Raw genomic sequence first — 25,461 nt, forward strand, 5'->3', positions numbered from 1 at the left:
ATGTTACCTCATTTACTATCAAGACAATCGCGTAAGTAGGGCTGATCATGCCCATTTTACAGATGAGCAAACAGTGGTTCAGAGAAATTAAAGAACTTGCCCAAGTCCACCAACTAATAAGTGGTGAAGTCAGGATTCAACCTAGGGTCAGTCTCCAAAGCCCCCACACTCTCCACACTGGAACACTGACCTTGTGTATCCTGGCCAATTATCACAATGCAAGATCTAGGGAAGCAAACCTCATCTGCTATATATTGGCGTTCTTAGTTTCCCTCAAGAGGCTTATAGACTCATCTCTTCCTGGGATGGAAACCATCCAATCTGTAACTCTGATATGTAGGTGATGATGGTTGGTGAGCTGTGTCACCAGGACCAGGGCCTAATGTGACATTCTGATGAGTAACAGCACACATCTGCTGGCTTAGCTGTAATCTGCCTGCCCTGGGATTGGCAGTCACCCCAGGACAGGCCCAACAGGGTTACTAACTCTGAGAGCTCTCCAGTGTTGGGCTTCTACTATCTGCATGTTTGTCTCCCTTATCCAATGGTGACTTCCTTGAAGACAGAACTACGTTGATCTGTCTTTGTAACCGCTCTCCCTGGCACATCCCTGACACCTGGCAGATACTTCCAAATAGGCTGTTCCAGAACATAAGCTTCTCGAGGAGAGGGATTTCCTATTTTCCACATTGTCCCCAGAGCTCAGCACAGTGCTAGACTTTCAAATAACAAATGTAGAGTAGATCTCTCACCCTGAAATCCGAGCAAGTTTATTCAAATGTAATCAGAAATCTACACTAGCTCTTTTTCCTAGTAATTCATTCTAATTTTAAAAAGATTTTTGAGGGGCTTCTGTATGCCTCATGTTTTGTTAGGTGACGGAAAATGCCTGGACCCGCTCGATTATTTCAGCATGGTTCTAAGAGATTAAGTTGGTGATTGAAGAACCGGGCTGAGCCCGCCACTGCCCAGTGCCAAGAGAGAGCTACAGCGAGCAGCGGAGGGGTCCCGTGAGTAGGCTGTACTGCAGACAGGAGCTGGGACTGAAACAAGAACCCTAGGATATACGTCCACTATGGGGGAAGGAATATAGGGGTTCCCGGCCCTTCAGGGGTCTTTCTAGTGGGGAAAACCAGACCTTCACACACAACAGGTGAAGGCGTGAACTAAGGGAAGAAGAGGTACAGGTGAGCAGTTCTGAAGTTCTGAACCAGGATCCTGGAGTTACGGTGGGAAGGAGCAACTTTTAAATCATCAAGCAGAAGCATGATTGACATTCAAAGAGTTTGGGGTTCCCTGAATAGGAACCTTGTTTTTTATTCCTTTTAAATCTCTTCCTCACCCCTAATGAGACTCTAAAGCACACAGAAGGCATTTAAGAAAAGCTGTTAACTAACCAGAGGATTGCCTCACAGCAGTAATAAAAAACATTCAAAGCAACCCATTGTTAGAAGGAGCAGGACTTTGGAGATAATTAAAGTCTCTCGGCCTTATAAACTATAATGTGGCAACAGTTTTGGAAGTGCAGCTGCTCGGGCTCCATCCACTAAAGTAACCTGAATTCTAAGAGAAGGAAGGAGACCTCTGAGAGAACCTCCTGCTGTCAGTGAGCTATAAACAGGCACCCCTCAGGGCTCCTAAATTAAATTAAGAGATTAGAAAAAGCGAAGCAGTGCCAAACGTGAGTGACGGGCCAGTAAACTTTAAATACCTAATTAAAGATCATAAGTGTTTTCCAGGAATAGGACTTGGTTATTTCTTCTCTTTCATCATAACAGCCTGAACACATCTTAAAGTGAATAAAGTTTGGTTTCATAATATTTAGTTTTAGCTCATGCATTTTTTTCTCCACCAACACAAAAAAAGTGCAGTTTTTTTTTCACAAAGGTAGAATCAGCCACATCTTCACAGCTACACCATTTGGGGACTTAATAATAGTTATGGAGCAGAGCGGCTTTTCTAACTCCATTTTGCCAGGAGTATTGGATACAAACAAAAATACTCTCCAAAAAACACTGCCTTTTCCTATTACCTGATACTCACTCTTTTTCATTTGTTCACTTTAAAATCTTTCTCTTGTCCCATAAGCAAAATACTTATGTCCCATAAGCGAGCACATTGAACCCTATTGGCTGGTTCTGATCAGTTAGCAGGGGCCGGCCCGCGTGCTGTGCTGAGAGCGGCTGAGGCGAGTACAGACTCGGTGGGAAGGGGCAATGATAGACTGATTAGCGATGGCTGACGTGGGTCAGGTTGGGCCTGGAAGTGAAAGGTGCTGCTCTGCCCAACCCTGATCTCCTGGAACCATGAGAGGGTTCTGAGCTGTTGGTTCTTTTGGTTGTATATATGAAACCATGTTAAAGTTAAAACTGTGCCCCAATTGTCTGCAGCTTGCCTCCTCCTCCTCCTCAGGTATAAAGCATGATGCTCTGGCTTGAAGTAGGAGCTCAGAGCTCTGACTGTGGCTGTCAGCCTGGGTGCTCATCCTACCACTGGAGTGCCTTGAATTTCCAATTCCAAAGAGCCTGATACCACAGGCCATCTAAAACAAGTCCACTGTCACTTCACCGATGAGTCCAGATCCTGGGCTAGTGGCATCAATGCTGAAATTATTTCCCTTTTTGAGCCTGATGCTAGGCCCTCAGTGATAATTTCTACTCTAATATGATTTTACTTATCTATATTTATTATTTCAGTTTAATTAAATTTTTCAACGATCAAAGAAGAAGAAAGAACTAAAATAAAAGATGAGGTCTGCTCTGAACCAAGAGATCAAAAGTCTTTTTCCTTCCTAAGAGGAAGTCTCCAGACCACTAAATAGATCCCTCACCCTGGGCCCACAGGGCACTCATAACCTGAGGAGTAGCTCCTCACAGGATTAGGATTGTACCCCTTAAAGATACAGTCCCTGGAAAGCACCGCAATTAAGGTTCCTTCCCAAGACAGTAATAACCCAGCCCCCATCCAGAACAATCCATCCCTACATGAAAGTTTCTGAGAATAGAAAAGTTCCACGTCCAATCTACAAACAGTCATGCACCATTCAAGCCTCGCACTGAGCCCAGTCTGGCAACAGGGAAGTGGGTGAAAGCCACGCCCCCTGTATAATCCTACTTATGGCTTCTAGTAGAAGAACAGGGGCTCCTGATTTCCCCTAGACAGGTCCTGGTGACCTACCATAGTATCAACCTTGAAAATGGATCTTCCTCCCATCAGGGCACAGTTTAACAATACAGTATTCACTTCCTAGTTCCAAATTCTGGTTCCCATCCATCATTATGCATGCAAATAAACTGGATAGTACCACGACTATTCTAAAAATGCTCTTTATGACAGAGGCTGCCATATCCTGTGGGATTATTTTCCTTTCTAGAACCAATGTTTACAATAAAAGCCCACTTGGAATCTCAAAAGGAAACTAACATTAACTGAATGCCAATTTTGTACTAAACATTTCTATGTGTGTTATATGCTTTAATTCTCCAACAACCATCTGAGGCAAATGTTATTATTCCCGTTTTTACAACTGAGGGAACATATCTCAGAAAGGTTAGGTAACTTGCTTAAGTTAAGGTCACACAAGTAGTTAGGGGCAAAACCAGGGTTTGAATCCAGGTCGGATTCTAAAGTTGATTCACTTTCCAGCAAACATTGTTTCCCAGAGCCAGAAAAGAATCGCACAAGAACAAAAGATGTGATAGCTTGCATTATTGTTCAGCACATATTTACTTCCTTCCCTACTGCAGTGTGAGTGGCGTAGACCTCCCCATCCCATGGATGTTGGATTTGGTCATGTGATTTGCTTTGGCCAATGGAATGTTAGTGAATGTGACATGAGCAGGGGCCTTCAACATGGCTGCATGGTTTGGCTTGGCTCTTGTGTGCACGCTAATTGCCACCATAAGAATATACCCTGGGAGCCAGCCTGGTGGCATGGCGGTTAAGTGCGCACGCTCCGCTTTGGCGGCCTGGGGTTCGCAGGCCTGGATCCCGGGCGCGCACCGACGCACCATTTGTCAAGCCATGCTGTGGCGGCGTCCCATATAAAGCGGAGGAAGATGGGCACGGATGTTAGCCCAGGGCCGGTCTTCCTCACAAAATAGAAAAGAATATACCCTGGATAGCACTAGTTAAAGGAGGGCAAGTCTATCCTATAATAATCAAACTGTAGTTGATCTGTAGACCTGTGATCAAAAACAATGGCTAAAATTTTTCCAAATTTGATTAGAACTATAAACCAGCAGGTCCAAGAAGCTCAACGAACCCCAAGTACAAGATTTATGTCATTAGAATGGGAGGGAACGCTCAGGGGGATGTTTTGCTCTTGAAAAGAAATGGTGAGAGGCTGCAGAAGGCAAGAGGAGAAACAGAAAGGAGGAGCCAAGGAGGACGTATGTCAGTCTTTCCTCAACCTCCAGAGGGTCAGTAGCATCTATTACAATCATACCTAATGAAGAGCGTGAGAGGAGGGTGTGCGAGGGAATAAATAGAGGAGCTGAATGTTCATCCAGGCTACTGTGGAAAAACCAGACACAGCACAGGCAATTAGAGGACCCCAGAGGGCAAGGGGAACAGAAGGGCATGCCTCCTCCCCTAAAAGTTCAAGGAAATCCGGCGGGGAAGGTCTTTAGACAGCACCTAACCACAGAATCGGGGGTCAGAGGCAATTTTTTCTTGATCCCTGAGGCGGGCAGGCACCACCATCTGCACAAGTGCTCGGCGGGGCTGACACGGTAGGTGCCATGAACCTTAGTCCCCATCCTGTCCTCTCTCTAAATATTCTTGATAGCCAAAGAAGATTGACCATGAATTCTTGGGAGGTAATCAGAAAAACTTCAAATGTCATGCACTACTTAATGTACCACCCTAAGCAGCACACATTGTCCACGTCAAAACACTGGAAAAACTTTCCATCACCTGACAAGAACAACCCTGGAAAAAACAAACGAACAGAAAAAAATTCAATCTAGGGGGAAATTCTTCCAAGGAATTAATGTACATATGGGAATCCAAAGCAAGCACAGAATAAAAACGTGATGTACATGATGTATCTATTGTCTTTGCAATGAAGCAAGCAAGAAACAGGACAAAATTGCTCTCAGCCTGCAACTACTTTTTAGTTTGTTAGGGGAAGAGGCAGATATAAGGAATCATCCCAAAATACAAGGCCTAAAGTTGGTAATAATTCATACACAATTAACTTATTTGCAGATATTATTACAACTTATTTATCAAACTCATTACAAGAAAGGCAGATTCCTGCAAATATCTACTTACCAACAAGTATCAAACTTCAAAATTAAATAAAATCAGAATTTGCAGCAAGGCATTTATCTAATTTATACAGTCTCTACTAATTTAAGTCGGAGCAGTCCAAAGGACTTTGGAAACTTTAGAGAATGATTATAGCCTTTTAAATCTCTAATTGATAATGGGTACAAACACAATATTATTGTTCCAAATTTTTAAAGGCTTTAATACACTGACAAGAAAATCTGCAGGAAGCAAACTGGTGATATAGCTCAATCTTTTGTTTTCCTTTCAAATTGTACCACTGGACCTACCCAAATCTATACTAATAAAAAAGGTGGGGGGAGAAGTGGAGAAAAGAAAAAAGAGAAAGGAAGGAAGGAAAACGTATTTGGGGCAAAAAATAAAAAGCTTAAAATGTCAACGGATATTATGAGAGACGAGTATGCACTGAATAAGACAGCACAGAAACCAAGCATACATGTGCTTCTCCCCTTAGAAGATTTGTCTAGCAACACACAAAATGAAGGATCATTTGGAATATCAAACCCATTTTTCACATCTACAATAAATATACAGGGCAGATAGAAAACAAATTAATGTCAAAAGGTCATCACTAAAAGGGAAGACTAGAACGAGAAAGGGCAGTGAAGACAGCAGATGGCCCAGGAGCAAGCCCATCACATGTAGAAATGTAACATATTACAAAGGAAGCCACATACATCAGCAGAGAAAGAAAGGTTAGTAAATGAATGGTGTAAAGACAGTTGTTAGCTACTGGAGGCAAAATCCATTTATATCCTACATCACACTATACCTCAAAATAAATCTAGATGGACCAAAAATATTTTTGTTTTTGTTTTAAACTCAGGCCATAAAGAACCAAATGGAGGGGCCAGCCCGGTGGCACAAGCGGTTAAGTGCGCGTGCTCCACTGCAGCGGCCCAGGGTTCGCCGGTTCGGATCCCGGGCACGCACCGACACACCCCTTGGCAAGACATGCTGTGGTGGCGTCCCATATAAAGTGGAGGAAGACGGGCATGGATGTTAGCCCAGGGCCGGTCTTCCTCAGCAAAAAGAGGAGGATTGGCAAATGTTAGCTCAGGGCTGATCTTCCTCACAAAAAAAAAAAAAAAGAACCAAATGGAAAAGAGATGGAATCATGACAGAGTTATAGGATTTACAGACTGGACTTACCATGCAAATTTCAAGGTTGCATATAAAATATAGCCAAAAGGAAAATAGTAACTAGGATAAATTAGCCATTAAGTAATAGCACCAAAGAGTTAATGTCATTAATATACAAAGAGTTCACGCAACGTGATAAGAAACACAAGACCCCAGCAGATAAATTTGCAAAAGACAAACAAGTAATTCACAAAAGAAGTTAAATGCAAAATGTTCAATTTCACTACTTTTCACTACTAATTGACATTAATTTCTTCATCAAAGAAATTCAGGTGGAAACAATGATATATATTTTTATGCTAATTCAGGTTCAGTGAAATGGGTATTCCCCACACACTGTTGATGTTAGTCATAGTGTCTCAAAACATATCTCAAAAAGCAATTCAGTGTGAGAGATTACCCCAAAATGCTCAAACATTTTGATCTAGTATTTTCACTACTAGAAATATATCCCCCAAATCTAAAATACAGGAGGAAATACACCACAAAAAAGATAAGTGCTATATCATCTCTAATAGCAAAAAAAAATTTTAATTACCTAAACGCCCAACAGGAAATGATTAACAAAATTATAGTTTACCACTTTAATGATGTATTAAGTATTTTTAACATCACTTACAAAAGTTTTATAGGAACATGGAAAAATACTTGCTACAATATTAAGTAGAAAAAGCAATATTCTAACTGGTACATGATATAATATTTATGCTTTAATTTTTTAAAAGCAGTATACAATGAGAAGGAAATACACCAATATGTTCAACAGTGGAAAGGTTTGGGTGGCAACAATGTTTTTTTCCCTTTCCTCTCTGTATTTGCCATACTGTCTACACTATATCTGCAGAGTACAAGGCAGCCAAGGGTTCACAACAGCCTGGCTCAGACCTCCAGCTCTGCCTCTGACCCATCATATAACCTCAGGAAATAACTGCAAGGCTGTTTCTCTTCTGAAAAATTGGGATAATAGTACCACTCACCTCACATGGTTGTTGTGGAGATTAAACGAGATAATGCATGTAATGCACTTAGAAACACACACACACACACTCTAGCTTTAACGATCTTGGGAAAAAATCATTTGACGTGTCAAAAGTTAAACATTTAGGGGCCAGCCCGGTGGCACAAGCGGTTAAGTGCGCGCGCTCCACTGCGGCGGCCCGGGGTTCGCCGGTTTGGATCCCGGGCACGCACCGACACACAGCTTGTCAAGCCATGCTGTGGCGGTGTCCCATATAAAGTGGAAGAAGATGGGCACGGGTGTTAGCCCAGGGCCAGTCTTCCTCAGCCAAAAAAGAGGAGGATTGGCAGATGTTAGCACAGGGCTGATCTCCTCACCCAAAAAACAAAAAAAAAAAGGTAAACATTTAGAGGGTTAGCATACTTCATCAGTCTCAATCAATAATTAGAAGTGATATCCTGGTTTCTAGGAAATAACTGATGTAATGGTGGAAGAAAAAAACAGATGATAATATAAAAAGTTATTTTCTAATATTTACAAATTATATTCTCTTTTGAAACACCAGAATTTTATACCAACCTATCAAAAGTTATTTTGGAATTTGAGAAATTGATAATAGATAGGCTGTGTTCAAATGATAATTTTTTATATAAACACAATGAGTGGCAACATAATGTATGACACGTAAATGTATGACAAGAAAAAGTGAAATATACTGTCCATCTCACACGGTGGATGAAGACATCGGGGTTCGCAGTTGGTCTTAGAGCTCATTTCAATACAGCTTTAAACATTTAAGACTTAGCCTTTACTTCTAGGATAAACACAACTATATAAGTCAATATCTTTTCCCTTTTTCCTAGAAATGATGGGTGGAAAATGAGAATGAAAAAGACAACCTAGGGGCCGGCCCAGTGGTGTAGTGGTTAAGTTCACGTGCTCTGCTTCGGTAGCCCGGGGTTCGCGGGTTCAGATCCTGGGTAGGGACATACACACTGCTTATCAAGCCATGCTGTAGCAGGCATCCCACATATAAAGGAGAGGAAGACAGGCACAGATGTTAGCCCAGGGCCAATCTCCTTCAGCAAAAAGAGGAGGATTGGCAACAGATGTTAGCTCAGGGCTAATCTTCCTCACCAAAAAAAAAAGAAAATACAAATACTTTCTTCTGCTAAATTAGAAGACAAAAACAACATCCAGATAAGGGCTGGCAAGAGCAGCTGAGATAGGGCACAAGCTGTGTAGAAGAAAGCACAGAGAACACTCACCTGGAGTGGTCCAAAGAGCTGGGAGATATTAGCAAGTGGGGGCACCACCTAAAGTCAAAGGTGAACCTCGTCAGCAACATTGGATGCTGGAACCTCAACAACAAGGGCTAGTAGTAAGTCTGTCTACTTGGTTCAGAGAGGCAGAAGAGGCACAGCTTCACAAAGCACCACTCAGAACAAACTGATTTGTAGGCATCACTCCCTCTCTGTAGCAGCAGAGAAGAAGACAGCCTCTGAGTTACAAAGCATAGCTCCTTCCCTACCCCACCTCCCGATGAACCATCTGCAGACGACTATCTTGTCTCCTTTCAGTGGTGAATAATAAAAAGGAAGCTAGCACACAGCGTCCAAACAAGATACTATAAGGAACAAATTAGGGAAAGAGCAGCAAAACTATCAAGAGATAAATAAAACACACTAAAAAGTTATCAAGGAATACACGAACATTACGATCCAATATTTCACCACGAATTAAAAAATATATATGAAGCCATCATCCCCATGAAGGAAGAAAACAAAGCAGAAATTCAAAAACTCAAGAGTGAGATGGGACGACAAGAGGAGGAGATGAAATATGAAAAACTCAGGAAAGCAGAACAAAAATCACGGAAGTTAAAATAAAATTGATGGAAACTCAATGAAGAAAATATACTACGAAACTCACTGTAAGAAACCAGAGAAGGTGACCACAAAGAGAAATAAAGTATTTTTAAAATATTAGAGAGGAAATGATAGATACAGGAGACAGAGGTGATCTATCACACTTTACACACAAAACGAGTTGCTGAAGAAAACCAGCTTGGGGCAATGATTGAGAGAATACACTAAGTCTGAATCTTTGCTCCGCTGCTCACTAGCTATGTGAATTAGAACTAGTCTCTTCACCACTCTCTGTCGTGGTTTCCCCATCACTAAAATGAGGATCATAATAGCACCCACTCCATAGGGTTGTTATGAAGACCAAGTGAGTTAAAACTTGATAAGTGGCTGGAACAAAGTGCCTGGCGCATACGAGGCAACATCTAAGCGTTTGTTAAATTTAAAAATAATAATAAATAAAACAATGGAACAGAGACAGAAACTAGAAGCGTGCTGCCAGGGGCTGCGGGAGGGGAGAACAGGGAGAACAGGGATTTGCTGTTTCATGGGTACAAGAGTTTCAGCTTTGCAAGACAAAAAGAGTTCTGGAGACTGGTTGCACAAAATGTGAATGTACTTAACACTACTGAACTGTACACTCAAAAATAGTTAAGATGGTAGATTTTATGTTATGTGTATTTTACTGCAATTTTTAAAACTATTATTTATCCTGACTACAGAGTTTTTTTGCATTGGTGTAGTGAATGGAGTAATGGTAAGTAAGCCAATTTTCTGAAATCCAAAAAGCAAATAACAGCAAGATATTTCTTTAAATTGCTAAGTGAGTTCTCTGAGCAATGCTCCTCCTGCTCCTCACTGGATAGCCTCTCTTTTCTATACAACAGGAGGCAAAATTATCTCCTGAGGAAGCATCTTCCCTCTCCAAACTAGAGACGGGCCTGAGGAAACAGATACTGATAAATGCTTGAAACAGAGGGTGGGGACATGGGAGAGGAAACTGATCAGGAAAAGATTGAAGCACCGCCTCTGAGGCCCTGGGTGAGGTTGGAAACTACACATTTTCCAAACCAAAACAGTCCATCAAGGATTTCTGGGAAGTTTTTGAGTGGGAGAGGTAGGCTCTGAAATGCTGGCATTTCTGGGACATCGTGACGGATAGAGGAGACAAGACGGCATATTGAGGATCTGGGACTCTCTCCCCAAATTCGGAACATGTGATCACTGAAAAGGCGTTAGAATGGCAGCCCATGCTCAGAACATTTCATTCTAAGAAAAATGTTTTTATTTGTAATTTAATTTGTATGCTTCGCAGGGTTGGGAGGATGGCAGTTGCTGAAAATGTAAGCTATGCAAGCCAGATATGTTTTCCTTTATAACTAAATTGCCAAGGAATACATAGGCCAAAATTAAACCCCATTTATAGTAATTGGCATGCCTCAGGGAGCTGGTGACATCTCACATTCTTTACCCTGATTGATTCATTGCCCACTAGGCTTAATCTTGTAAATTACTTTCCATAGGCATGGCATACATCCTGAATTAATCTTTTTTCTTAGATTAGCATCAACTTTGCTTATCAATTGATATTTTCTCAAATTCCCTGGAGATGCCCACTTCACCACCAGAACAAAGGTGTAAGTTACCTGAAACAGTGCCCAGGATGAGCCCAGCTGGAACCTCTCCCGTGCTCTGCTTTGGGGCACTAAGAATCTGAATCCACAAAGTGTGTGACAGGGACAGGCTTTGTGACTCGACCCCTGCCTTTGTCTCCACCTGACCACCTAGCCCGGTAAGGCAACTGCCTCCTCTTCTAGTCTCAGTGCCCTTCTCCTGGGAGCCTTTGCAACACCATCATGTAAACAGAGGAACCTTCCAAGCAGATGTGCACTGCAGCTTCTCTCCTTCTCCAAAGAGTAGTTCCTGCCTCGTATTGACGCTGGGAATCTTTCTGTTGATTTCTAGATGAGCAGGAGGGTGGAGGTGGGGATGGCCTGTCTCGGACTTCTAACTACCACGGAACATCTCACCACGGAACAGTAGCTTCCTTCTCTCCTTTTCTCAGTGGTGTTCACTCAGTGTCTTAGGCACTTTGCAATTTCATCAGCCCCAAAGAAATTCCCATCTCTTGGCTTTCTGAGCAACCTTCTGGAACCGTTTTCCCAAATCACAGCCCTACCTCTCACTGATTTTGTGACCTCTTTCTCTATGCCTGTTAAACTCTCTGATCACATTCTTTGAATGAAAGGGGGGGTTCATTCAGCCTCCATGGAGGTTCTTGTGCTGCCCTGGCCCTCACAGGGGCAGGTCAGTCCTGTTCGTGCCTCTACAAGCACTGCTGTCACAGGCGGGAAGTGCAGCAGAACCCTCGAGAACTGCAGGCGTCCTCACCACCGCCCTGCAGCTAACCTGGGCAGCAGAGCAGCTGCACCTTGCCAAGAACTAAGTCCTGCCCTGACGTGCCCGGGGCCACGTCTCCAGAAGTTTCTCAAGTTAGTAAACACATATCACTTTAGGCCACTTCCCTGGATAATAAACTTATGCCTGGTTGCTAGGCTGACAAATGCACCATTAACATCCATGAATTCTGCCCTTGTACCATGTAAATAATACAAAAGATACAGCTGGTCCCTTCCTAGTGCTTTACTTCCTAAGGATACGGATCATCTAAAGTTATTAAGACATAAACTACACTTTCTTTTCAATTCCAGATACCTGGAGGGAGTTTTCCTTTCAGTTTCCTTGAATTCCAAGTAATTACACTGTCACCATCCTTGATGGGGAATGCAGGAAATTCCACACACTCTGTTCTCTCTGCAAATGCATGGAATCTGAAACACGAAGAGACGTGCAACATTAGGCTAGTTAAGTGGTATTTGCACATGTGTATTCATTCTCCCAAGACTGTGAATTTGCTCTTCCGTGGCGCTGGGCATCTGACTCGTGTTCACTGCTTTCCCCTGCACCTTGTCAATTCCCACAAACAAAAGACAGGGAGGCAGAAGAGAACAGAGAGTTGTGGATGCGTTGGGATTTTAACTGATGACTCTTCTCTTCACTAGAAGGCAATTAGCTCAACCAAATAGTATTTATTGACCCTGGAAAAATGATACCATGTACTTACATTTATCCTTTTTGTTCCTAGGGTTCAATCATGTCAACACAGTTTTGACAAGTCAAGAGGCTAATGAGGGGCCCAACAGTGCCCACAGCCCTGCGGGTGCAGTGTTGAAAGCTGGTGACGACAGGCACCATTGGCTCATGTGCCAACTGCTGACGGGCTTCAGTCAACTTTAACACAGCAAACACACACTTCCCTAGGACCTAAGCATGAGCACTAATGAAAACAATTCTTGTGTGGGCAAGTGTTTAGGGCCTGACTCCTCAAAGTGTGGTTCCAGGAGCAGCAGCAGCAGCAGCATCACCTGGGAGCTGGTTAGGGATGCACATTCCCGGGCCCGCCGGGATGATGGGTCAGAACACGCACTTTAACAAGATCCCAGGGGAGTCGTGCACCTTGAAGCTCAAGAAGTTCTGCTGTCATGCACGGGGGAATGGGCTAAGTCACACTCGGGAAGCCCATCATCTGCAATTCAAAGTCAGTAATCGCAGCACGTTTCTTTCAAATTGGCAGAGGAGATCTCTGAGTAACGCTCTTCCAGCTTCTCAAGAGTTCCACCGCCTGTCGCCACTCACACAACACAAAGAGAATCCTGAAACATGGGCTGGGATGCACAGCTGGATGGGGAGAGGGTGGGAGAGGTGTGGGGGCCACGCCTGGGCCATGGGAAGCCTCAGTCCTGTCTATTTCTAACGGGTTTCAGGCAAGACTAGGACAATGACTTGATGGCACTGAACAAGCCCCTTATGAGGCCGATGGACTCCTAACCTGGCTGTGCCTGCCTCCTGCAGGGGCTTCCTCCAGAGCAGAAATGGCCAGCTTGCTTCATCCCATGACCTCCTTGCAGGGCGGGTGGGCGGGGGGAGATGGCTGAGGTTTGTCCTGGCAGTCCCCACACCCTGAGTGCCAAGGCCTTTGGTGCCCAGGACTTTCTACTCTCTGATGTGTTCTCCAGATTAGCAAAGAGAACAAGGCAGACATTTCCTCTGGCTAATACAGCCTCGCTTGTGCAGAAAGCAAATCAGCATTAAGAAGGGCTCTTTGGAGAGCCACAGAGTACAGCACTGCACCCAAGGGCTGGTAGCTCTGTCCAAACACAGCCTCAGGCACAAGGGGACCTAGAGTCCAGACTCCCTGCAAGCTGAGACACTCAGAACACGCCCTTTACAGTTAGATAATAACCGCCCGTCAGCTGGGGCTCAACAGCTGAAGGTGCACGGAGAGCACTCAGCAGCCACCAGGGGTGGCAGGGTGGAGCAGGCAGGAGCACCACTCGTCCTGGGCTGGACTCCCCTGCAAGGATCAGAACAGGGACAGGAGGGCACGTCTACACCACGTCCTCTTCCGCAAAACTTGCACTCCACAGTGCATGGCCTAAAGCTAGGAGCTGAACCGAAGCTTCTCCCCTGTGAAATTACTCCCTGGCCTCTCGCCTGCCCAGAGAAGGTGCCCCACGTGAGCTGAGCACAGGACAAGCAAGAGAGGTGGCCCTGTCAGTCACCATTTTCTCTCTTCACAAGTGAAAGTGGGGTAGTGAGCCCTTTCTGTGTTTTGCAGGGCTCAGGCACCCAGAATCGAAGTCACACACCTGATGTTAAAAGATTTCCAAGTGCTTTAAGAGCAGCCAGAGCAGTGGTCTTCAGAATCACCAGGGGTCTTGTTAAAAATGCATATTCCTGGGGGCCGGCCCGGTGGCGCAAGTGGTTAAGTGCTCATGCTCTGCTGCGGCGACCAGGGGTTCACAGGTGCAGATCCCAGGCATGCACCGACGCACCGCTTGTCCAGCCATGCTGTGGCAGCGTCTCATATAAAGTAGAGGAAGCTGGGCATGGATGTTAGCCCAGGCCCAGTCTTCCTCAGCAAAAAAAGAGGAGGATTGGCAGATGTTAGCTCAGGGCCAATCTTCCTCACCAAAAAAAAAAAAAAAAAAGCATATTCCTAGTCCTCCCTAGACCCTGAAAATCAGAATCTCTGGGGCTGTGGCCAGGATGTCTGCATTTTAATCAAGCTCCCTTGGTAGTTCTTATGCAAAGTAAAGGGCTGAAATGCACATTTCCAGGATCCCCTTTGTGACGTGGAATCAGCCTGCAAGGTGAAGCCTAGGCCTCGGAACTATTAACAAGCTCCCCAGGCAAATATGATGAGCAGCTAAATTTGAGAACAAATCTCTAGAACGGGCATTGTACCAATTTCAGACAGGCTAACTGAGGAAAGGATTCAATCACTCTACTTGTAACCACATAAGTAGTTGGTCTCCCTCCGCAAGGGACCTAAACTCACACACACACAGACAGGGGGTGGGGAATGTTTTAAAATGTAGATTTTATTATGATTCAGGTATGGTGAGGCCAACAGATTAGGAAACAATTGACAGTGAAAACAGAGTTTGCTACCCACAGTTTCTGCTATGGACTGAATTGTGTCCCCCAAACCCCTATGTTGAAGCCTTAACCCCCAGTGTGACTATATTTGGAAACAGGGCCTATAAGGAGATAAATAAGGTTAAATGAGGTCATAGGGTGGGGCCCTGATCCAATACGATTAGTATCTTTTTAAGAAGAGACACCAGAGAACTTACATGCCCTCTGTCTCCCCACCACAGGGAAGGACACAGCAAGAGGGCAGCTGTCTACAAGACAGAAAGAGAGCTCTCACCAGAAACTAAATCAGCCAGCATCTTGATCTTGGACTCCCCAGCCTTCAAAACTGTGAGAAATAAATTTCTGTTGTTTAAGCCACCTAGTCTGTGGTATTTTGTTATGGCAGCCAGAACTGACTAATATAGTTCCCAAGAGGAGGGGGCATGCCACGCCACAGAGGGCCACACAGGGAAGCACAAGGGCCGGTCAGGAGGCAGAGGGGACAAGGGGACAATCTCTGGGCAACAGTCTTTGTTGTGGATTCTGCAGGAAGGTATGGGTGAGGCAGAGTGAGCAGGTTTAGGATTGGCTAGTTTGAATAATTTCAGCGGTGTGGGGTGTAGGGGCTCTCCTGAGTTGTTTGGTACCTGGCCCTGGGGTGAGTAGGACAGGGGATAGTAGCCCAGAGTATGAGAGCCTGGATGGAGAGTGTGGGCTCTGGATTGGTTCATTTGCATATGACAGGTCCAATCCTGGGTGAGTCATTCACTCTCCAGGAATTAGCTAGTCCTGGGAGGGGCTGTCTTTCCAGGGTCAGCAGGGCCCCAAGATCAAAGCAACAGAATTACAGAAAATAAAAAGGCAGGATTAATACAGGGTAGAGAAGAAAAGGTGCGTGGAGACTAAAGACTACTGCGAAGAGGGGAAGAACACAGCAACAGACGGGTCAGGAAGACCACGAAGAATCCAAGACCCACCCCTGACCTTGTGTAAGCAGGCAGTTCCCTGGCTGTTACTCGAGAGCACGCTTTCTGCCTACCTGCCGTGGGTCTTGGCGCTCAGATCCTTTAAGAAAGCTATAGTGCCTTCTCCTCTGGCATTGAAGGACACTGTGCAGACAGGATATGGGATCTCCAAAGCTCTCTGAAGGAGAAGCTCCTTGGATTCCTCAGAAACATCCCCCACCACAAAGTAGTAAATGGATTCAATCTGCAAAACAGAGGTACCAACAGTTTATCTCCCTCACACACCCTAGCCTTGTACTAGACCCATCGGCAATACACTTTCTACAAAACTGCCTCTTTAAAAAAAAAAGACAGAAAGAAGAGTGGCACTGCTCAGTGTTTTGTGAGGGTATTTGGGGGCCAAAGTCAGGAAATAAGATATTCAAGCCTGGTGCCAAGAAAGTCTATCGGCCATGGCTACAGTCTTGGGTTTTGCATAGGAAGGAGATGATTGGCACATTTGGAGAACAGCCTCCTCCGAGCTCACGAATATACTATACAGGTCAGGAGTGGCTATTTTCAAGTTCAGGAAAGAAGGAAGTGTTGGCACAGCCGCTGCAGGCGGGAAGCTTATTAATCATTTCCCAAGGCGCTGCCAGAATTCTGCAGTACAAACTCATCCATCCTCAGTCTGAGGCAGGATGTGGGAGGGAGCGCATACTCCCAACTGGTTCATCCTCTGGTCTCATCTCACAGGGAAACACATGCCTGGGGGGTGAGGCTGTCCTGACTTCACACAGCAGGTCAGGAGCCAGGTCCACCCACCGAGCCTTGCCTCTCACAGCTGTGCCAGGTTAGGAGAAGATTGGGAGAATGAACAACCCTTGTGTCAGAAGCTACACATACACACACACACACACACTCCAACCTTAAACCAGGCATCTGGGAGATGCATACCTCACACGGGTAGGAGACAATCCCACATGCTCCCTGCTGAATTTAGAGATGTAAAATCCACCCACCGGGCCCAGTGACAACAGTCCCACCCTCAACCTCAACCACACTGCTCTTGATCTTCCCAGGACTTTCTTTGTCTTCCACAGTGTTCATCTCTCCCTCTCGCCACTAGTGAGTTCTGTAACCTCAGGCAAGTGATTCAACTTCAGTTTCTTCACTTGTAAAAAGGGAGATAATGCAGTTGACCTCATGACTGAGTTTAAACAAGATGACTTACGCTTATATATGCATATGAATCTCAGAAAGTCAAAACGCTGGGCGAGTCAGGAGTACATATCATCTAAACCTGCCCCTTAAAACGCCCTAATTGATTGTCTCCACAGATGATTAGGAAGAAAACCCAGCCAATGCATTGTTTTAAGGGATAAATAGATGTCACCATCCTCTTAGCCCCCATTAACTGAAGGTAAATAATTCATTACCTCACCTCAACTTCAAACCTGGGACATAAGCCCACCTGGCACAGGGAGGTGGACTTAAGGTCAGCTCGCCAGCTGGTTAGGACGCGCCATGTGCAGCAGCTGGGGCAGACTGTGCCCAAGTAGGCAGGCGGGGGCAGGGTGGCGGAGGGCCTGGGCTGGAGCCGGGGTGGGAATTGAGACGAGCCAACCTCAGGATCAACCATCCTCCCACTAGCGCAAAAAGCCACCTGCCCCCAGGGGCTCTTTCTCTCAGGCCCTTCAACACCAGCTCCCTGCTTTTAAAAAGTGCCTCATGGGAGGTAAAGACTGAGGAATGTCGTAAATTTCTTCTATTCAGTCATCCAAGAGGCAGAAAACACACTGAAAGAAGGAAGAAACAGTGTTCTCCAGATTTCTTATTAGACAACTAATATTGTTCTTCCGGCAAATGCACTACATCTCATTCTTTCTTTCCCTGGTGTTAGCCATTAGATACCTCGTGTAAGATGTATTAACTAGGCTCCGCTGAGCTGCATTGTTATTAATTAGTTTTCCAGCTGTGTTGGAGCCCAAGTTTAGCATGAAGACAGGTTCATCCTCTCATATGGATCTAAAATCACACATGGCCCGAGACAGGCGAGCAGACACGGGGAGTATTCTCCAGGGTTTGTCAGATCAACAGGGAGGTGAGCGAGGACCAACATCTCTAGGTGGTTTGTTGGCACCTTCTGACACCCCGCGTCTCTGTGGTGCCTCATGCAAACTCAGTTTCTTTGCTCTGGCAGTTACCCAAGAGTCTGAAATCCTTATGCAGAAATGTTTTTCCCTTGAGATTTCATCGGACTAAAAATTGCTGCAGCCAGCAGTGAGTCAGGATTTCCTTTCCTAAGGCGATGGAGTCATTCGCTCACCAGTTATCAGTCCAATACTCAGCTTCCTAATTGCCTGTGTTTTCAGTCAACTCTCGGTTATCCATGCTACAGACTTCCTGGGACATGCTTTACATCGAGACCACCGATCCCACCTCCATTCTCCTGCACACTGCCTTTCCGTCTCTCCTTTCTGCTCAAATAATGACATTTAGAAAAACAGAGAGGATTACACATATGCTGCCTATCTCTGTCTCCCCAAAATTGGCAAAATGCCTTTTAAACTGAAATGGCTTTGGGGCCATCTGCTATTTGGGATGATAAGCTAACATGAATTATTTTATTCAACACTCCCAACAGTCCTGTGGAGTATGAATTCTTATTATCATGCCCAGTTTACAAATGAAGAAACTGAGGCCTGAACAGGTTAACTGACCTGGTCTTGCAGCTAGTACACCCATGCTGCCTGACCACAGGAGCTTCCGCCCCCACCTTCAACCATGCACTTTGTTGGCTCATCGTGGCAAGGCCAGTCACCTATTAGAGATGAACGTGAATCCCAGCATTGTGAAAGCAAGATCACGGGAGAAGACGGTGGCCAGAGACAGGCATGTTACTGCCCAATGTGGGGCCTTCTGCTCTCCGCAAGACATGCCAATAGTCAAGAGACAAGGTGGTAGGAGAAAAAGGACTTTATTATTACAGCTTGCTAGCAAAAGGGAAGACGGCTGACTCATGTCCAAAAGAACCATCTTAAGGGGGCATGAAATCTTACAGTAGTTATATAGGCCATTGTGTTATTGGGGATGGGGTTAGGAATGTTGACCTTCTTGTGTTACAGACTGGGAGTGCCACACCAGATCTTTCAGTTTTCACCGATGATGGCTATCAGCATATATTCTCTGTTCGGGGGTCATCATACTCCTAAGGAACTCAAAAAGGCAGTTATCATCTTATCGCAGCTGGCGGGTACATGCACAAGCAGGGGTCATAAAATCTACAGAGCAGTTTTAGATCTCCTGGAGGGTGCAGATCCAGCTGGGTTAGTTTGTCAGAGGTCATTCGAAGTTACAATAGAGTTTTTCTTTTCTACAATATGGCTCCCCTTATGTCAACCTTGTCTTGAGCCGGTATCAGGCACTGTTTTCACTTCACTGGCTCCCACATCATCCAAGGCCCCTGCCGCCTGATATCAACATCAGGAGGTTGTCTGGCTCATCTGGCTCAAAGGAATTATCCTCATGGGAATCCTCACGCCTTAACCAGTACCTCTGAGCTCCTTGAGGGTAAAGGCCAGTCTTGATCAGCAGCAGCAGCCAGCACCATGAGCTGCTTCCTCGCTGACTAGCATTTCCCTAAACGCTGATTTGCACTGAATTTGATAAAATAATATACGGAAAATATTTGGGTTCCATTCAGCTATTTTTCTGTGAATCAAAAACTCTTGCCATTTTATACTATATAAAATAGGGTAGAGCCGCTCCATTACACTTGAAATGTCTTCTTCTGTCTGGGCCATTTGTTCTGCAGCTTCCCACGCTAACACGCGTTCTGCCTGGCCATGGAGGCCTTGACATCTTCCCATCCACAGGTTTGGGGGAAAAGAAGAACCGACTGTGAGTGGCTGCTTCGGCTCTCATTGCCCCTGCTCTAGCCATCAGAAGGCCCTGAGGCCTCCAGGTATAAAAATCTCCACTCTACAAGGAAGCAAAAATGAAAGTCCACCAGAACAGCAGCAAGATGTCTAGCAAAATTCTGTCTTGTTCTTTATACAACTTTGACCATTGCAACAGTTTTGACCAACTCCAGACTGTGGATCTAACTTCCAGATGCTCCTTGCACCTGCAGCAGCCCTTTCCTGGTTTGGCCCATTTTGATTTTCTGATCACCGCAGGGCGGTGACTGCCCCCATGGTATTAATCCAGCTCCCTTCTCAGATCCCTCCTAACACCCTGACCACCACCAACTAACTTCTTGGCCTCCCAGGCTTCAGGGTCCCTGTCCCCATCCACCATCCCCACCAGAGTCACCCAGGCTCAGCAAATTCACCTGCCTGGTTCCATGCAGACCACCTCCCTTCAACTCAAAAAAACTCAAATCTGTACCATAGCTTGGGGATGGGAATTCCTTGGACCCACATCTAGCCCCCAACCTCAAGAATATCAATATTATTTCCTTTCCATTCCTTCACTGTTCAGCAAACATTTATCGGGCCCTTGCTGGGCATTGCCATTGCTCGAGACACAAAGGTGAAAAGATTGGATGCCTCTTTGAACCACTGCAAGGAAATAAATGAAATGCCAAGTTCACGATCGACGTGGCCAGTCCTTCAGCTTACCGTCCAGCAAATGGCTAAGGCTCCTTATGGAATCATGTGGGTCTATCTCTAATTCACCCACTTAGTCTCCTAGTGAATATGATTTAACAACAAAAAGGAAACAAATTTGCCCCTATCAGGTGGATGGAAGAGAGGCTGAGAGAACACAAAGAGAAACACAGGTGCCCTCTGGGCAGGTGCACTTCTGCTAAAAGCAGAAGCAAAGCCCCAGAGTCAGTCTTCTTAGGCAGCTGGGAATCGGGGCTTTGGATAGACAGCCTTCGCTTTCCTAAAGTCCCCTCAAATCCTGGATTAACAGGCCTTCCAGGGCCTCCTGGCACAGCACCCCTCCTCATAAAGGCCAGAGAAGCTACCAACTTCCAAAAGATGTGTCCTAGGACCAGAGGACACTGCAGAGCAGAAACCCTGTGCTAGACAACACACCTGGGCTCTGAGGACAAGGCCAGCCCCTCTAAACTGCCAAACATTTCCTCAGTACCCCACAAGCTGCCCTTCCCAGGAAGCAGGTGCTTTTCCACAGAATACACCGGTAATTCGTCTATCAAGAGTGCTCTTCACGTGACATTATTGGAGCCATGATTTAAAAAGACCCTACACTCTGCCCCGTCTCCTCTTGCACTTGAAGGCTCACCCTCAGTCATCCATCTCTGTTCAATCTTCCTGGTCCACCTGTGGTTACAAAGCCCGGTCCTGGAGGAGGCCAGAGGCCTCTGGGCATCCTCCTTCACCGTAACGAAGCACATGGTCAGCCCTTCCTCTCATGTGGACCTGGTACAAAACCCAACTTCTGTGTCAATCTTTGCACACAAGAAAATACCTACTTTCTTGGTTCCTCTCAGGACCCCCTCATGGGACATGCTGACCCAAAGCAGGTTATCATCCGTAAGAAAAGTCTGGAGTTTAGATTTACCGTTCAAAAAGTTTCTTAAGCCTTAAGTCTTTTCTATTCATAGCAAACTGCAGCTACATGGGTCAATCTGAAACTCACGGGGGTAGACACGAGGGGCACAGAGCAGAGGAGCAGGCCCTACGGGAACTTCTTCCCCTCTCCGCCCCACACACACACATGCTTTCTTTTTACTCCTCATGAAACATAGGACATGGCATTTTCATATAGGAGGCAGTTGCTTTACTAGCATTTTCCTTGGGACCACACCCAAATACAAGCTCTAGGTGGAGGCACACTGTGGTCTGCATGTTTTGCATTTCCTGCACTCCTCAGTCTCTTCTCAAGAGTTTTGAAGCGGCATTTGATGCTCAGTGCCCGGAAGCTTCTTTCTGGGTTCTTCTTCTTCCACAGGATTTCCCTGGAACCCATTAAGTTGTTCCATATTTCCCGGGCTAGGGATGAATCCCAGAGAAAGGAAAGGCACAAACCAGAGGGAAGTAAAATAGAAAATGAAGATCACCGGGAAATCCTGTGGTCACATCAGGTCGCCAGAGTCAGCTATGACCAGGGTAGCCAGGTGAACAGACAAAGAGAGAGAACACCCATGTGTGTGCTCACACACACACATGCACACACACACATCCAAGAGCCTGTGAAATGTTTCTTCTTGAATGCTTATTACGGTGTCCAGACACTTGAAATTTTACAGATGTGAAAACGAACTTGAAAGGCCAAAGAACAAAGTAACTTGTATTTTACTCTCCTTTAATGGGAAACATTTGTTCCCCCGGCTTCATGAGGATAAACAATGTGTTTCCAATTTCAAACTGTCACCCTCAGTATCAATAAACACAGTCTGCTGACCACTGGGGGCCATCCTTTCAAGGTGCCAGCACGTGGCCTCCTTGCCCAAGAAAGGACTTCTTAAGATGGCAGAGTAAAGCTTGAAATCTACAGAATCCCTGGGCGTCCTGAGTCGAGGAAGCAATTAAGTATTAAGATTAATTAATTAATCTTAATTAAGTATCTGTATCCCAGAGGAAAGTAGACCTACCCCACTCAGGGAGTTGAGGCTTGCCCAAGGACCTCGCCTGCCCAGAGTACTTCCTCTCTAACTTGTCACTACCCTTAACTCCAAAACTCCAAAAACACACACCCTGTGGCTAAAAAAACACAAAATACCACCATTTAATCACTTCTTCCAGGTAAACCTTTATTTCTAAAAGGTCCCAATCAAAATGCGTATATGAATATATTAACATTTGAAAAGGGATGATTCACCTGCTTGGATAAACTTCACCTTGGAAAGCACAGGATAGACCCGCCTGTGAAGAAGAGGAACTGGGAAAGATTCAGAACATGGATGTTGGGGAAACCCTATTTCCTCATCCTCAGGGTTCTGAGGAAGTGTCTAACCTCCCCTCTCCCTAAGAGACGCTGATTGATCTAAGTGTCAGGAGAGCAAGAGTGGAATTAAAATGTTAGAGATGCACAACTAGGCCTCACTCCTGTCCTCTCTGATGCTCAGTGGCTGTGAGCAACAAGTGGCTCTCCTGGCACTGGCTAAATGAGGGTCTGCCTTGCGCCCCAATCACCCCACAGCGGGACCCCAGCCAGGCCCAGGGGCAGGTATTAGGGAGTCTCATTTTGTTTGGTCCAGCTCTGCCATCACCAAAGCTGCTATTTTGATCCCCATCTGGGGCCTGTCAGCTATTTCTCCCTTCGTGGCAAATTTAGAGGTGAATCAGAATAAGACTTATGGTGCTCTTCAAAGCTAATGATGGGGTCTCTGTGGGATGCCGCTGGAAGGGACCAAGGTCAGCCGAAAGGCAGTATGAGGATACTGAGTGTGAAGAAATAAGCCTGAAGCCACCTTCGTGACCTGGGGCCAGCCATGCACGCACACTTACAGTTTTGTCTTTCCCAGCTTCCAGCAGAGCGTCCAGGTGGCTAGCCTGACTCACAGCCAGCTCAACAGTCAGTTCCTCAACCCAACGGACAGCAGCAGCGATGGACTGTTCTGTCACAGGAGCAGCATTTTCCTGCCATTTCACAGGCTCGTGAGAAATCCTGAAAGGAATCACCCAGGGCTGTCACTGGGCAGTGGTCAACATCGTCATCGGCCCTCAGTCACAACTACGAGCAACAAGCCACTTACCGTCACCAGAGCTGAAAGGAAGAAAAAGCACCTCCCAGCCCTCTGAAAGTTACCAACCAAACAGGCAAGCGGTTTAAGACAGGTTTCCAGCACCATTACCTTCCACAAGCTGTACTGACTAGGAAAAACAACGTTGACAGGAGAATAAAAGATCTCAAAAATGTACACATTAACAAATGCATTAAAACTGTTGAGGGAAGTTGTTTTCATAAACAGGCAGGTTTATAAGCAACTGTCTTCTATTGACAGTAAATTTATAAGGACACATTAAGATCTGCAAATCAGCAACAATTTTATTAACATAAAATTTTATTTCTAATGCTTTTATGACATTGCTTTCATTGGTCTGAAAGATTCCCACCAGTTGCCTTTTTTGAATCCAAAATAGTATTATTTTGAGTTCAGCAGAGCATAAGCTTTTAAATCCTGGGATAATTTGATTAAATCATTCAGTTTGGACTTGGAAATGTGATGGAAACCCCTCCCCAAAAGAACAGCCATTTGAATTTATTTATCTCTGTGTTTATAATTGAATGAAATATACGAATCATATATGAATTCATAATTATAAGAATTATGTGAATCACGGACTAATCAGCCCGATTTGTCCCTCATAGCCCACCTCCAGAGGCAGAGGCCGCCTCACACTGTGTCAGCTCTGAGTGGCCCCTCTGGGAAGAGAATCTGGTTGAGTGGCATAAAAGCTATACCATACATTTCCAAGAAAGCTAAAGCATTGCCGTCTTAAGCACAGAATTCCTTCAATAATATGTCTGTGACAGAAATAGGAACCTGGATAGAACACAATAGATGACATCCCCAAAGATGTCATCTATTTAGCTAAAAATATTTTACTTATAAAAGAAAAACTCAATTAGGTGGATGCCCTCCTCATCCAGATGTTTCCTGTCAGGGGGGTCCAGCCACTATTCCACATGAGAAGTTGGCACTAAAGACCAAATTCTCTTGAATCCAAGAATCCGTAAATAATTGATTGTGAAAACTCTGAAATATGGGAAATTCTATAAAGCCAGCCACCTGTTGTTCTGACTAAAGGTGATCAACTTCCAGGGGAGGTCAACTTGAGTTGCAAACTCAGTCTGAAAAACGGTGAAATCTGTGACAAGTATGAATTCATTATCCAAGCCGAAAGCTAAAAATATGTGAAGGTATTTTATGCCTTAAATATATATTCAATATACTTCTTATTCTTATATTTTGACTTTGCCATGCATTGAGAAAAGTATGTTTTTAAATCTCTTCTAATTTTAAAACTAAGATGCCAATTGCAAAGCAGATAAAAGTTTTATAAGATCTACTCTTTGTAGGTTTCCTGCTGGAATTATATACTCTAGGAAATTACAAGATAATACCTCCTCCCTCCCCATAGAGCTAACTACGTTAGTTATGCTACTTAACTCCAAATACATGAAAATTACGTATGACGTTTCACTGAAATATACCCTTCCTATGGGAACTCACCATATGATATTGAACTTGGCTATGTGAGCCACCTGCTCCTGGAGGACCATTATTAAAGCATCTTGGCACAGATTAAGCTCCTCCTCCAGCATGCCGCCAAAATCCAGCACTATGGTGATGCACTGTTCCAAGATGACACCAAAAATCTGTCGGCTTTTGCTAGTGACCCAGTCCATCCGCTGCTTGTAGCTCTCCAAAGCTTGTGTTAAATGTTCCACAAACTGATAGATAAGTTCTGACTTGGCTGTCAACTTAATGAAAAGAAAAGTAAAAAAACAAAACAAAACAAAATAAAAACTCACCAAAATAAGTCAACTGAACCACAGTGCACTCAAGAACAACACGGCCCACTGAGTCACGGCCTCTGCCATTAAGAACTGTGCATTAATAACAAGTGTGTAGATGACCCTCCAAACCTCCATAATCCAGGAGGAAGTGTTCCAGCCTTTGAACTGAAAACCCTTTTCTTCTGTGATGATTCCTCACAGAAGAAAAGATGATGATGTGTTCTATTCAAAATATAGCACTCTTTTTAAAAAATGTGTTTCTAGATTATGTTTTATCTTTATAGTTACAGAATTATCTTTATCATAAAATGCCCAGAGGCACAGGTAGAAGAAA

The 25,461-nt window shown here is 44.8% G+C and overlaps 1 protein-coding gene across 1 annotated transcript in view; it reads right to left on the reverse strand.

Annotated features, from left to right (window-relative positions):
• Positions 1-25,461, reverse strand: part of VWA3B (von Willebrand factor A domain containing 3B) — a 184,528-nt gene that overhangs the window by 153,716 nt on the left and 5,351 nt on the right. The window contains exons 3-6 of the mRNA XM_058534636.1: positions 24,841-25,091; positions 23,111-23,270; positions 15,782-15,951; positions 11,977-12,092 (exon numbers count right to left, since the gene is read on the reverse strand). Coding sequence (XP_058390619.1) covers positions 11,977-12,092; positions 15,782-15,951; positions 23,111-23,270; positions 24,841-25,091 — 697 coding nt within the window. The remainder of the gene's footprint in view (positions 1-11,976; positions 12,093-15,781; positions 15,952-23,110; positions 23,271-24,840; positions 25,092-25,461) is intronic.

The sequence above is a fragment of the Diceros bicornis genome, chromosome 40, assembly GCF_020826845.1.
Source record: "Diceros bicornis minor isolate mBicDic1 chromosome 40, mDicBic1.mat.cur, whole genome shotgun sequence".
Taxonomy (NCBI): domain Eukaryota; kingdom Metazoa; phylum Chordata; class Mammalia; order Perissodactyla; family Rhinocerotidae; genus Diceros; species Diceros bicornis.